Here is a 13,575-nt window from a genome sequence, read left to right as displayed (position 1 = left end):
ATGTTTGAGTGTTTAATCAATGAACAGAGAGAAGCTTCATATAGAAATGGAGGATACTCTTCATCATGGCATTTGATAAGTACATCAAGTATAGTTTCCTGTATTACGGTGCTACTACCTGGTGTCAATAAACACCTCGACAGGTGAACAAACCAGGCACTTAAAGTACTATTCAAGTATGGAAAACATTACAGGTGGCTGGTCAAGACTACACAGACTGAGACTGATGTATCTTGAAATGTTTTATTGTCTGTCTCTTGTGCTGTTTTGATGGAGTCTCTGAACTCAGAGGAAAACAGTGCAGGTGACGTGTGACTTACCCTGAACTGAACAAACTGAAGTTGTATGTATACGCCACCCTCAGCCCCCACCTAAAGCTATGTTACTTTACCACGATCACGTTAAACCTTGATTTCAGTTGCATGTGTTCCATAAATATTTGCAGAGGACCACAGAGGGGGAGCAATGCCCCTCACTCCTCCTCCACTGTTTAATGTAAAGACAGACAGATCAATATTTGAGGAGTCTGCTGCTTTTACAACTGCTTGTCGCAAATCATGTGAAAGGTTAAATGTGCTTGACATGTGTGCCGTACAGGAAGGACAGAGGGGCAGCGAGATTTAGGAATAAATTTACATTTTTTTTTTTTTTGCAAACATGCATCGACTTGAACTTCAGATCATTTCACATGAGGATGGTGTGATACCCCACCGGGTCTCCGAGTGCATAGGTGTTGTGTAGTCGGGTAACCGGAGAGCAGCAAATGAAAGGATGAAGTGTTCGTTAGAGCTAGTTAGAGCTGCTAATCAGGCTAACAGTAAGATAAATTTGATAAGCTGGGAAGGAGCTGCTTAGGCTTATTTTCTGAATTGTTTTCACACTTTTATAAAGTCAACACTGAACTTATGTGAATTTTTTTTTTCTTTGCAAATTATTCCAAGAAATAATTTATGTTTGCATCTCTCTGCAACATGTATGTGTTTCTATGGCGACAGTACGCCGTAACATGCTGCTCAAACAAGCAGTGAGGAGAAGTGGCACTACATGGCACCACTACAGAATACTCTTTGGTAATTGGCTGGAACAGGACTGTGCCCATAAACACCCCTGCTGGAAGTAAACAGTCCTGTCTCATCCCCGTGAAGCCGCCCTTCAGCTGAGTCCAAGCTTCAGCATGAGAGCAGCGGCACACTGGAGGATTATTAGTGGCCTCTAGTGGATCAGGGAAGAAAGAAAAAACACATGTAGTTTCTTACACAGTACTGAGATGTAATAAATTTAAATGTATGGCTAAATGCACACGACAAAAAGTGAAGATATTTGCATGTGGTGAAATCTGATTTATCATATGCATAGTTTAATTTAATTGTCCCTCATCCATGTGTAATGTCACCATTTAAAGTTTATTTCAGGTTCATTTCTATTTCATTTGAATATTAAGAGTGTCAAATACTCCTGCTTCCTGGTGAAAAATGTTAATTTTTTTTAGTATCATGTTATGGAAATATCATTATTTATGAAGGGAAACGGGGAATTTAAAACTGTAATGAAGCATATGTGGATCTAATTATGATTCAGTTGTTTCTTGAGTTCATAATTAATATTTAGAGAATTAAAAATAAAAAAAGAGACTGACAAGCTTGAGCTGGGATGATGGGAGACACTCAGCCACTGTTATCGTGCTTGTTTCATATTTTATTGGGGAGGACAAGGCCACATGTTGTAGAAATTAAAGGTGATGTATCCCCCACATCCACCCAAGAAATATATACATCCCAGTGAGGGTGAACAAGGTTAAGGGTCATCTGAGTCTTGCGTTTTCTTTTCATGCCGAACTAGTTTGTTACCCCGACGGTGTGCACATGCATGCTCATCGCTGCCTTGACATTTGAAATGATTTGCTCTGCATCAAATTAGTGCCAAAAATATGTCAAAGCGAACACGCAGCTCCTTTTCAGTGTTTTTCGCCTACATTACTCCAACAACAACAACAAGCCTGTGACCGTATTAAGTTGCAAACTGGCAACGGCAACAAAAGCAACCTCAGACTGCTTTATCACTGCCTCCAATCCCCCCCTCTGACTGCATTGTACTCACTCTGAGGTGGAGATAAACACTCCATGTGCTTATAGAAACAGGTGTCAGGCTTCAGGAAGACACACACACACACACACACACACACACATGGATACGCACACGGTTAATTATTTATCCACTCACTGAAATGCTGACATACACACCATCCTGCCGGTAGTGTCACTTTAGCCTGCACGAGAGAACTTAGACTACTGTCATAGGCGCTGATGGACGAGGCGTTCAGTGAGGCTGACCGAGAGGGCAAAGGGGGGAGAAATATGGAAAAAACAAATAAGGTTGTAACTGGATTAGCAGTGCTTGATTATGAAACGCAGCATTAGAGGTGATGGATTAAATACACTTGCTGCAGTGATGCTAGTGTCTGCAGGCTGTAATTAAAAGGAAATGTCCACCAAGGAGGTATGATGTCGATATTTGTGCATAAAAAGAAAAAAAAAATCAACACTGTATGTTTCTCTGAGGATTTCCAACACAACACATCGGCTACCTGTTGAATACAGATTTGATTTAAAGGGTCTTTTATTTGTTTCCAAAGCCATGCGTGGGTTGGTTTCCAACCGCTGCTGCCCTGCTCTGCCCCGAGGCCTGTTAGATCCATAAAACATCTGCTTTTAACTGTTTCACATGGAGACCAGTGTTTATCGCAGCAGCTCCAGAGCCGAGGAACAGCCGAGTAGTGCTCCTTCATTTACAGTTTTAAGAAAAATCACAAGGTGTTTTTAATGGATGGTGGTTGCTCTGAATGGTCTTAGTATTTCAGTATTTTGATCTGGCAAGTTGTTGGTCAGTTTTGTCTTGTTCATTAGTCATTTATATTTGATTTCTATTTGATTTTTACAAGTCTTGTTTCTGCAAGTTACCAAATCTGCCTGTTTTTTAACACGTTCAGCACCTCGGCCAACTCAAATGGTCCTAAAACCAGCTATAAACCTATTTGATTAAAAAAGAAGAAGAAGAAAAGATAAGAAAAAAGGGTATTTCATAAGAAGTCCTACTTTCTCAAGAACTGCTTTGGTTATAAAATGTATTAAATAATTGCTGTTTTAAATTGTATTTCTGCATCGTAGTAGATGTATGAGTTGCACTTGGTCTGCCCTCGTCTAAGTCTCGAGTTTTTCCCTCAAATGTGAACAGTTTATTTTAGATATTGCGCTTAAAATAGTCTGCAGTGATAATTTTCCACAGGACGCTGCTGCGACTGTTTCTTCGATGGAAGCGGCGAGTGTGGACGAATCCATTCACTCCGCGGGGGGAGCCGAAGCACTGCTCACAAACTACAAGTCAGGAACTCATCAATAAATGTGCAATTCAAAAGAAAAGCTACGTTTACCCTGGAATTTACTCACACTTTGTCTCGTAATAAACTGTGGTTAGCGTTGTGGCGGTCAGACGGTGTTGGTTTAGTTGCTTTCAGAGAGAAAAGGAAACCCCTCCGGAGTGATTTGGGCGGGTCGGATGAAAACCGAGCTGTGTGCCACATCTTCCACTGAATGATAAAGCCGCTGCACCGGGAACCGGAGGCAGGACCGACCCAGTAAGAACCGAGGCAGCACCAACACTTCCACGGTATTTTAGTCAAGCATTTTTTTTTCTTCTTGTTGTCAGTAAGTGTCGAGCATCTTAAATTCTATTTCGGTGGAGTTTCCAGAGCAAAGGAGGAGGTGCTGGGTGAAGTTAAGCTGCTCCTGACGCCATAAAGTGGGAAAAGTGGGCTTCAAACAAAGTGGACTTTTTAAAAAAATATTTTTTCTTTCCCCAACTTGGAGACTCACATTCAACTCCTAAATAAAGAGGTAAGTTTCTATGAGTTTGTGATAATGACTGTGAAGTCCAGTGAGCCTCTGTGGTTCTGGTCTGTGGTGGTTTCTCAGGACAGAGGAGGGTGTTGGATGGACTACACCCACAGCTCACTCACATCTCACCCACATCACACTGGAACGCACTCACAAGGTCACCCAGCAGCCTCAAAAACACACTTCTAGTCCTCCAAGTGGCCTGAAACAGGCAGTAAACTCATCTCTTTAATATAATTACAATATAAGAAAGGTTCACACTGAGAATAATGATAGTATATATGTATATGGACACTTACTGTAACAAACAATACACAATCAATACAATATTAATGTGATGGTGTAGTTGTCTGTGTGCGACATGATTGTTTATTAGGAATGAATTTGTCTTTATGTTCTTGTTGTTTCTTGCAAAACATTCCCCGAGTGTGTGACCTAAATAACAAGCAAACTTTCTAAAATGACGGCTTTGACTTTGGGTTTATATAATCACTGTAGGATTCTGCTGCAAACCAGTCAACGATATTGGAGGTTTTTTTTCTACCCTTAACCCTGTTCAGGACTTTTCGGGCTCTTTTGGACCCCAAGCTGTTTGGTTTAGGTGACAGGTTTTGAAGATTTTTTGTTTTAAATATAAAAAGAAGAGGGACGTTTGTCATGCATCAGGAACCAATCAACTTATCAGAAAATGTATTTAACATAAAGTCTATCATGAATACCAACAAATATTTTGCACATATTCTTTCTTGGGGTCCATTGGATCCACATCCACAACATGAAAGTCCTGAACAGGGTTAAGAAAAACTCTATAATGTAAGGCTCATTGTTATCGAGGTTCGCTGCAAATGGCAGTGAAGCTCCCGTACCTTTAATGTATTGGTTGGCCTGTCACAAACAATATGGTTTTTCTTTTACATAAGGCAGAAGAAGATTCGTTGGGAAATTTAGAAATGGCGTCAACACACAGTTCGTCCCGCAGAGCATCGCCGACGTCGTTGTTTATTATTGTGTGGTGTTGTTCCTGCAGCACATGTAGCAGAGCCGAGCAGACACCGGTGCAGAGTCGAGCCTTGTCTTCGTACTAAGTGGCTAACTAGTTTGGTAAATGACCCCATTATCCTCCCTAATCAATATAACTGTAACATATATACAAACACCACTGGCCCATATATCGATGATCCACGTTCCAAAAGTCCTGCCACATACGATGCTTTACCGTCCCACTCATCTCAACCGCTACTTCACACCATCGTGCCGGTTTTAAACGAAAACATTTCACAGTTTTTATAACAAGGCTGAAGCCAACATGTGATGCATCCAGAATTAAAGAACCCACTCGGCCGTTGTTCAGCCAGTACGTGGGCTTCTTCTTACAAACTCCACCATGAAATAAAAATAATGATTGTTGCAGTGGTGAACTTTTGCTCACAAGCCGTTCAGTGTGTGCAGTAACACTGTACGCAGTCATTAGTGGGACGCACAGGGGAAGATTAAACAGCAAACCAACAGCATCTATCTGAAATGCACGCACACATAAAAAAAAAAAATGTTCTGTTGAGTCTCAATATATCTCCTGCCCTCCGTGTGCCCCAGATTGATAGCTACACTGCCTCCCTCTCATAAGCTGCAGCTCTACTATCTTGTTGCCTTGACTACTGGTGTGTCAGGGGACTTCATCCTGATCCACAGCATGATTTTCTCTGACACGAGTTCAGAGAGACTAGCAGCGCTGAAAGTGAGAACAACTGGAGAGCTCATTTTCTTTTTTTTCCCCTCCCCGTGCCCGGGGCCACCTCCTCGTCCACCTGAAGGTCCGAGCTACCGGCGGCACTCGGTGCTTAAGGCTCCAGCGCTGCTCTGCTCATCCGCCGCACAGCAGGCTGCACGCACCACTAAGATGGGAAGTGTGCTTGCTCTCCGTGCACTCAACCGTATCAGTTTGTTTGAATTTCATTCCGTTTGCAAGAAGCACAATGCACGGAGCATGAAAAACGCTCTGCCCGTCGCGTTTGTGCCGAGTTAACTGTGAGAATGTGACACCTCTGGCGTAGCAAAAAAATCAGAAGACTGATTAACACTCTCTGTTCTAAGGAAGGGTTTTCTTTTGATGAATCTGCCAAGTTCTACTATATTTATTCGTTAATCAGTTAGATAGTTGTTACAGCTTCTACGTTGTGAACGGTTATATTTTTAGGCCTTGTTGAAGCCTTGGTGGCCAATCAGAATCCAGAAAAAAAAGAGGGGTATTTACCAGTTCCAGTTGGCCACCAAGGCGGAAATCATTTGTGTGAACTGATTCTGATGTTGCTGTTCCTCATTATGGTGGAAACTATACGTTTATGTGCAAACATGCAAACAGTCCTGTGAGCAGCGTTGTTAGCACCAGTAATGTCCATCTGAGTCTAGTGACGTAAAGAAAATGGGGTTTTAGTGCAAACGAAGGCCAGAACAAATGGAAGATTTAAAAATTACTGGACAGCACTTCAGAAAACTAATCAAAATTCTCATTTTAGTTAAATAATTGAACAGTATTGAGTTGTTTCTTCTCCTTGGCTGCATATTTGCTGATTTCTCTTCACATTTAGTCAAAGGTTATGATGGATTTCTTTTTATTTCTTCCGTCTCACTAACTGGTGCACCATCATAATGAGCTCAGACGCACCGATCTCCGTGTACTTGTGTTGCTGCCCAACTCCCAACACGTGCACACGAGTGTTGACGTTCATTCGAACGTGCTCATCCTCCGCCTTCCCCCTTTGTTTTAGACTTTCTTCTCCGCTGTGCGTGAAGTAACGAGCATCTGGGAAAAGAATAAAGTTTGACAAAACATTACACAGGAAATGAGGTGAGAACAGCAAACAGCAGCGAAGCTGGTCGGAGGTTTGCAGGAACCGGCGGTGTAGCCGTGGGGAGGGCGACGCATGCAGCACTGGCGCTTGTGTGAAACAGTCTCATTAGGGAAGGAACTCACTGGAAAAAGTGGACTGTGCAGAACAGGGACGGCTATGGGGGTTGGGGACAAGGCGGGAGACTGTTGCTGTGTAATTGAGGGGAATTTCAAACACCGAATGTGGAATGGCCTTCTCGAGGGACTGTTGTGTATCAAGCAACGTTCACAGACTGCTCACAAACTTTCTCTGAAACTCCGGCAGCCGAGGCAGGGAGGACGTGACTTTCTTTGCGGATTTAGTTTTAGGGGATGCAGCTATTTTTGACTTCATTGCAAAATACATTTCAGCTTTAACAGCTTTAAAAAAAAAAAAAAAAGGAACCAGCATTGCCTCAGCTGTGAAAACGTATAAAAGCTCCTGTGACGTCTCAAACCTGTGTGCAGAAGTGGGAATTGCTTACATTTTATGAGCACAAATGGAGCAGCACACAGCTAACTGCTGCGTGATGTCCTGAGGCGAACAGTCGCTGCACTGAGGACTTACAGCAATAAATTCAGCTGTTTATTTGCAGCAGTCGTCCATATGTGGGTAAAATATCAGTATTCATACTTTAGACGTGCAAAGAAACAAATGCCCAAAGACCAAACTACTTTTTTAAAAATAGAGAAGTCACAAAAAGCATAACATTGCAGCAGCTTGAATCATGTTTCAGCTTTAGGGAGTGTGTTTTCAACCCTCTGTCTTATGTAAGTGTGTTTGTGTTACATTAACCACACTACACACTGTTTTGCTGTCTGTCTCTTCTCGGAGGTAAACCTTTAATTTAGCTTCAAAGCTTCTTCAAACCTCAGGGCATCACTTTTTTTTTATTTTTCCGACGTGGAATTCTGTCGGGCTTCATGTGGCTTTGTGTGTTAGAGGGAATAAATAGCAACGCCCATACTTATGTCTGCTCCAGCTCAGCCTGCACACTGAGCTGTCCTGGAAAAGTCCATGTGACCCAGAGCTGAGGAGGTGCTGCTGCTGCTTCCTCATCCTGTTGTGTGTTAGAGCGGAAGGACGATGGTCAGGCCTGCAGGCCAGCGTGTGATTTATGCCGTGGTCCGGTTAAAACACAGGCAGCAAACATGATACCACACTCTCTAAATGCAGTGGGTCCCTGCTGCTCTGTAATGTCCACCACCCTCCTGCAGAGCTGGATGAGACATCACAAAGTCCTCCATCTGGCCGTGTGTCCTGCAGTAGAAGACGCTGAACCAAACTGTTCAGCCACACCAGCAGCAATGTTGGTCTTCTGGTCACTTTGGTCACAATCGAATGGTTTTGCATGAAGTTTTGTCCATCGTGCCCAGAGGATGATGACTTTGCTGATCCCCTGACTCTCTAGCACCACCAAGAGGTTTGTGGTCTTCAGGGAAAATTCTGGACAACAATAGGATGGATGGGCACCAAAATGGTTCACGTGTTCACGTTCCCCTCAGAATAAATAACTTTTGACAGCTCATTAGCGCCATCGTCAGGTTAAAATTTCCTGGAAGCATGATTGGTCAGGCACAGTAATGAGTCCTCTTTTTTGACATAAATCTATGAATGTTCCTGTTTCTGAAGATTTGATGAGCAAAACTGTGTGTTATGCTTGAGTTAATGAAACCTAAATTGTGATTTACCATTGGAGACGCCAAAAAATTCCTCAATGCAAAGAAAACCCTGCCCTAAAGTGTGATGGATTTTTATTGTTAGCATTTCAAACATTGATGGAACGACTGTGTCGTTTGGTAAATTCTGGATTTCATAATGTAAAATGCACGAAGAAGTAAACTGGAGCAGGATCCCCCGACTCTCTAGCACCACCAAGAGGTTTGTGGTCTTCAGGGAAAAGTCTGGACAACAGTTGGATGGATGGGCACCAAAATGGTTCACGTGTTCACGTTCCCCTCTCAGAATAAATAACTTTTGACAATTCATTAGCGCCATCATCAGGTAAAAATTTCCAAGTTTGATTCATGAACAAATGCGTGTAAAACGGGGCTGCAACAGGCGATCGTTAGCATGTTTTTTCAATTAGTTGTTTGACCTAAAAAATGGTGAACAACGTCGGTTGGTGTTTCAGAAAGCCAAAGATGACGTCCTCAAATGTCTTGTGCTCAAACTGATTAATCAATATAAAGAATATTTGGCAATTAGTGAAATAGTTGCCACGTAATTGATTGATTGTCTTATTGTTGCAGCTCAGTGGCTTTTAGCAAAGCTGTTGAAAACAAGTTTGGCCTCATTGGTGAACACAGTAAATTGTTTTTTGGGAATGGAGGGATGATTGGTTATGCCCTTAACAGTAATGAGTCTTCTTTTTTTGACATAAATCTGTGAATTTTCCTGTTGTTTTTGAAGATTTGATGTTATGCTTGAGTTAAAACCTAAATCGCGATTTACCAAAGAAAACCGTGAACAGAATGATTGTGTCGTTCAGTAAATTCCTGATTTTATAATGCAAAAAAAAGAAGTAAACCGGAGCACGGAGTAAGTTATTTCAATGCTCACCTATTTCTTTTCCATCCATGAGCCTGAGCAGTGCAGAGTTTGCGTCACCGGCTGCTCCTCGAACCAGCCTGCCTCTCATGTTACTCTGTGATTCATAAAACTGCAGGAAATTACACCTGTGTGACAATTACGAGAAACGAGAGCGTCCGTGCGCAGAAAAGACCTCATGCAAATTCCCAGCGCTCTCATTTGTTCTTCCACAGATAGAAGCGTTCTGTTGCCATTAAGACGGCAGCGCTGGGATCTCAGTAATTGAAAGAAAGAGGACACGGGGATAATACATCTCTCTCTCTGTCCCGTAAATTCATTATAGGTAACACAGAGGAGTGGAGGTGTTATTCACAAGGATTATTATGTAATTGAACTGCTGGTATTAGCAAAGCGGCTCACGTAGCATGGCTGGAAATAGTTCTTCTTGTATGTGTCATACTTTTTTTCCATTCTTTCTTCTTCCCTTCCCCCGCACATCTCTCTTTCTGTCCCTCCCACTCACACTTTACCAGATACATGAAAAAGATTAGCTCAGGCTTTGGCCATTTTTCCCCCCAAAATTTTCCAGAAATGTTGTTTCGATCTTTTGTTTTATTTTATATGACAGTTGGCTTTTTTAATCTACTTGATCCGTGGCTTTTCCTCATTCTGTCACCCTAGCCAACATGAAATTTTAGCTGGTTAATGCAATAAACATTTACTCACAAGAACACACATGAATTCTTTTCCGTTGACCCGAAACAGATGTTTTCTCTCTGCGACCTTTTCGCCTGCTAACCCACACATGTTTGCGTCTGCTCCGTGTCTCGTCCGATAGTTGTTATGCCGTTTATTATGGTTTTATTCTGGATGCGTTGTGTTTATGCGCCCTCATATCCCCAGTCGTGAATACCCCCGCATACATGAATAAACAGATTTTGCAGAACATAACCATGGAAACGGAATTCAGACAAAACAGGGAAACCAGAGGTGAATAGGCCCAGGTGGTCAAACGCATTAGTGTCCTTGTTTGCATTGGTATGTTTGTGCTCGTCTTTAATCCCTATATGAATACCGGCCGCTTAAAATCAATCAGAATATTCATTTGCCCGTGAAGGCGGGGATTAAAATCGAGGTGGATGCCTGGCCTTCTCAGTGACAACAGTCAGTATCAGCCTGACCTTTTAGAAAGTGGCTTTATTGAGAATTACAATGCCCCAGGACACTTGTCCCTCTATCGTGCAGTGAAGGGTCGATATATTATCACCGTGCCAGAGGATTAATACTGTATCCACGGAGACCAGGCCACCCCCCCCACCACACACACACATGCAGGCACACACACACACTCACATAGCGCCCTGATGACATCTTATCTCTTGTTTTTTTTTTATTCCCTGTGTATGGACACCATCTCAACCCTCCAGATTCTCTTCCTCAGTGTTGTTGCCTGAGCAGCATCTCCAGCACATGTTTTATGATGAACCGCTGCAGAAAAACTGGGAGGAATCATTGAACGCATGAATCTTTAATGATGTTCACACAAGGATGTTAATGAGGGTTGTTGGTCCCCCGTAGGAGCAGAGGAAGCCGAGCAGCCGGCGTCGTGGAAAGTAGAAGCGCAGGGAGAGCGGAGGAGTGAAACCGAGAAGGTCCAAACACCAGCCCAGCCACCTGGAAGCCGTCATGGGGAAACAGAACAGCAAGCTCCGGCCCGAGGTCCTGAACGACCTGAGGGAGAACACAGAGTTCACCGACCACGAGCTGCAGGAGTGGTACCGCGGCTTCCTGAAGGACTGCCCCACCGGCCACCTGACCGTGGAGGAGTTCAAGAAGATCTACGCCAACTTCTTCCCCTACGGAGACGCCTCCAAGTTCGCCGAGCACGTCTTTCGCACGTTCGACACCAACGGCGACGCCACCATCGACTTCAGGGAGTTCATCATCGCCCTGAGCGTGACGTCTCGCGGCGGGCTGGAGCAGAAGCTGCGCTGGGCCTTCAGCATGTACGACCTGGACGGGAACGGGTATATCAGCCGGGCGGAGATGCTGGAGATAGTTCAGGTGAGGACGTTTTGTGATCGCTGTGACTCATGTTTTTCATGCATGTATGGGCTCTTTATGTGAGGCTCTGAGTCAGGATGTGCATCAGCTGAGAGATAAAGGAGGAGGTTCTGGTCCTACCGCTGCTTTTCATGCAGCTTTTAAAACGTATATTAGACGGCGACGTGTGAGGTGAGGAAGTGTGAGGAATGCAAATATAGAAACATTGTTTTATTCCATCACAGTTTTGTTTGTCGGCATGTCCAGGGTGTCCTCTGCCTTCACCCTGAGTCATCTGGGATAGACTCTAGTGAGGATTAGGCGGTGTATAGATGATGGATGGATGCACAGTTTTATTTGTACTAAAGGTCCTAACTGAACTAAACTGAAAAGGAATCTGTGTTTGAGCTCTTTGGGAGTTAGCAGCAATGTAGTTACACAGCAAAACCAGAATTGTGACTAAATTAAATCCCTAAATTTTAGTTTAATGCTTTAATTGGCTGTAAAATAGCAGAAAACACACTTTCCCTAAGAACCGAGCCCAGACTGGTGGTTGCATTCTCGGAGTCTTGCCCCGGTTGACTGTGCCTCCTGCGTTATCTAGAAATACCGAGAGCTGGTGGAAGCTTTGTCCTTAAAGATATTTATTGTCACATATGCCAAACAAAGCAGCAAACCTCCGTATCTGCACAGCTGGAACTTATTGTTGTTGCTCGATATAAACATATACGGATAATAATAGTTGACTTTCCGTCGACTAATCAATTCAAGCTCCTCGTGCTCAGTGTGTTTTCTGTTAATGACTGCTCTGAGGTACAGTCATCATTCACGGGTCTTAAATCATGAGATATTTCCACCTCCCTCCCATCATGGCTGCAGGCTGCCCTTTCTGTTTTCCTTATCGCTGCGGCTATATTTACTCTTCCAATATGGTGAGCTGAGCAGCCTGCAGGGCCATATCAATATTGGCTCAGTCCGTTGTGTTTGTGGATACAAATGAATGTGCAAAAAAACAAAAAAAAAACACACGAACGCATCAGTACTTCTGTTGCCGTAGAACGCGTCTGTTTTTCAGTCAGACATCTTCACCTGATATAAAAGCTTTAAATTGTAGCCGTGCATCTGGAAAACGTGTTCAGAACAAATCACCGCGAGTGGAACAGCGTGATCTCTCGCTGTCAGAGCGCCGCCGTTATCAGGCAGCGGCAGCAGGAAAGAGGTCGGAGCATTCAGACAACACGTAAAAACTGTGTCAGGTGGGAACAGTTATTTTTCATCTTCGCTGCCTGAAAGCTTCACACGAGACAGCCGGCACAATCAATACGCACATGGCAGCAATCATTATTACCCTCCTCTGTAGGCAATTTACAAGATGGTGTCATCAGTGATGAAGATGCCTGAGGATGAATCGACACCGGAGAAGAGGACGGATAAGATCTTCAGGCAAATGGACATCGACAACGATGGTGAGACTGCTGTGTGTTGTGAATGTTCTCCTGTCGCCACCTGTCACTATAAATAGTACAAGATGTTGCTTTGGAGAGAAATAGATGGAAGTCCAGAAGTACTTTGTTTAATTAGTGCGCCAGTCATCCATATACCAGGGCTTCAAGGGAAGAATAAGTGTATGAGGATGGTCACACGGGGATAGACAGACATCGAGTCTTTGAATAGAAACAGTCGCATCAAAAAGCAAGTTTCATGAAAGATGAGTTACGTAAGAGTCCTTTTACTGTAACACGGAACACTTTGGAGAGGCAAGATGAAAGCTGCAGAGAGAGAAACAGGATATCGTACAACAACACGGACACAGCTCACAGAAACCTTTGTGGTTGGATCTCAGCCTGCTGATTCACTCCGGTGCCGGTGGGCTGACATCCAGTGCAGAGGTGATGTCACGGCCATGTGATGGGTGCCGAGCGCTTCCCAGGCCTCGGCGCTCTGGATGCATTCGACATGTGACGGCGTGCTGAGATATTTAGGGCTGTTCAGACGGTTTGTTTTGAAGCAGAAGGTTCCGAAAGTCTGAAGGTCAGACTGAAGTTTTCTAACATCACATGATCCCACAGACGAGGCCGACAGCTGCCACAGCTGGACGGTAAATCCCCCAAAACTACTTCCACTGATGGTACGTGACAGGAGGGTCGTGGTCACTCTGAGCAAAGTAGTGTCATGTTCTACCCGTTTATTATAGATCAGAGGTAGATTATTATTATTATTATTATTATTATTATTATTATTAT

At 43.5% G+C, this 13,575-nt stretch overlaps 1 protein-coding gene across 3 annotated transcripts in view; it reads left to right on the top strand.

Moving 5' to 3' along the window:
* Window positions 1-3,581: 3,581 nt before the first annotated feature.
* Window positions 3,582-13,575, top strand: part of hpcal1 (hippocalcin-like 1) — a 12,230-nt gene continuing 2,236 nt past the window's right edge. The window contains exons 1-3 of one of the 3 annotated variants that reach the window (XM_008289093.1): window positions 3,582-3,890; window positions 10,874-11,353; window positions 12,693-12,798. In XM_008289093.1, coding sequence (XP_008287315.1) covers window positions 10,976-11,353; window positions 12,693-12,798 — 484 coding nt within the window. In that variant the 5' untranslated portion in view covers window positions 3,582-3,890; window positions 10,874-10,975. Of the gene's footprint in view, window positions 3,891-10,867; window positions 11,354-12,692; window positions 12,799-13,575 lie in introns of all 3 variants that reach the window. The other 2 variants (XM_008289092.1, XM_008289094.1) reach the window with 2 other exon arrangements.

The sequence above is a fragment of the Stegastes partitus genome, unplaced genomic scaffold, assembly GCF_000690725.1.
Source record: "Stegastes partitus isolate 25-593 unplaced genomic scaffold, Stegastes_partitus-1.0.2 Scaffold593, whole genome shotgun sequence".
Taxonomy (NCBI): domain Eukaryota; kingdom Metazoa; phylum Chordata; class Actinopteri; family Pomacentridae; genus Stegastes; species Stegastes partitus.
This window is presented reverse-complemented; position numbering and strand designations above follow the sequence as displayed.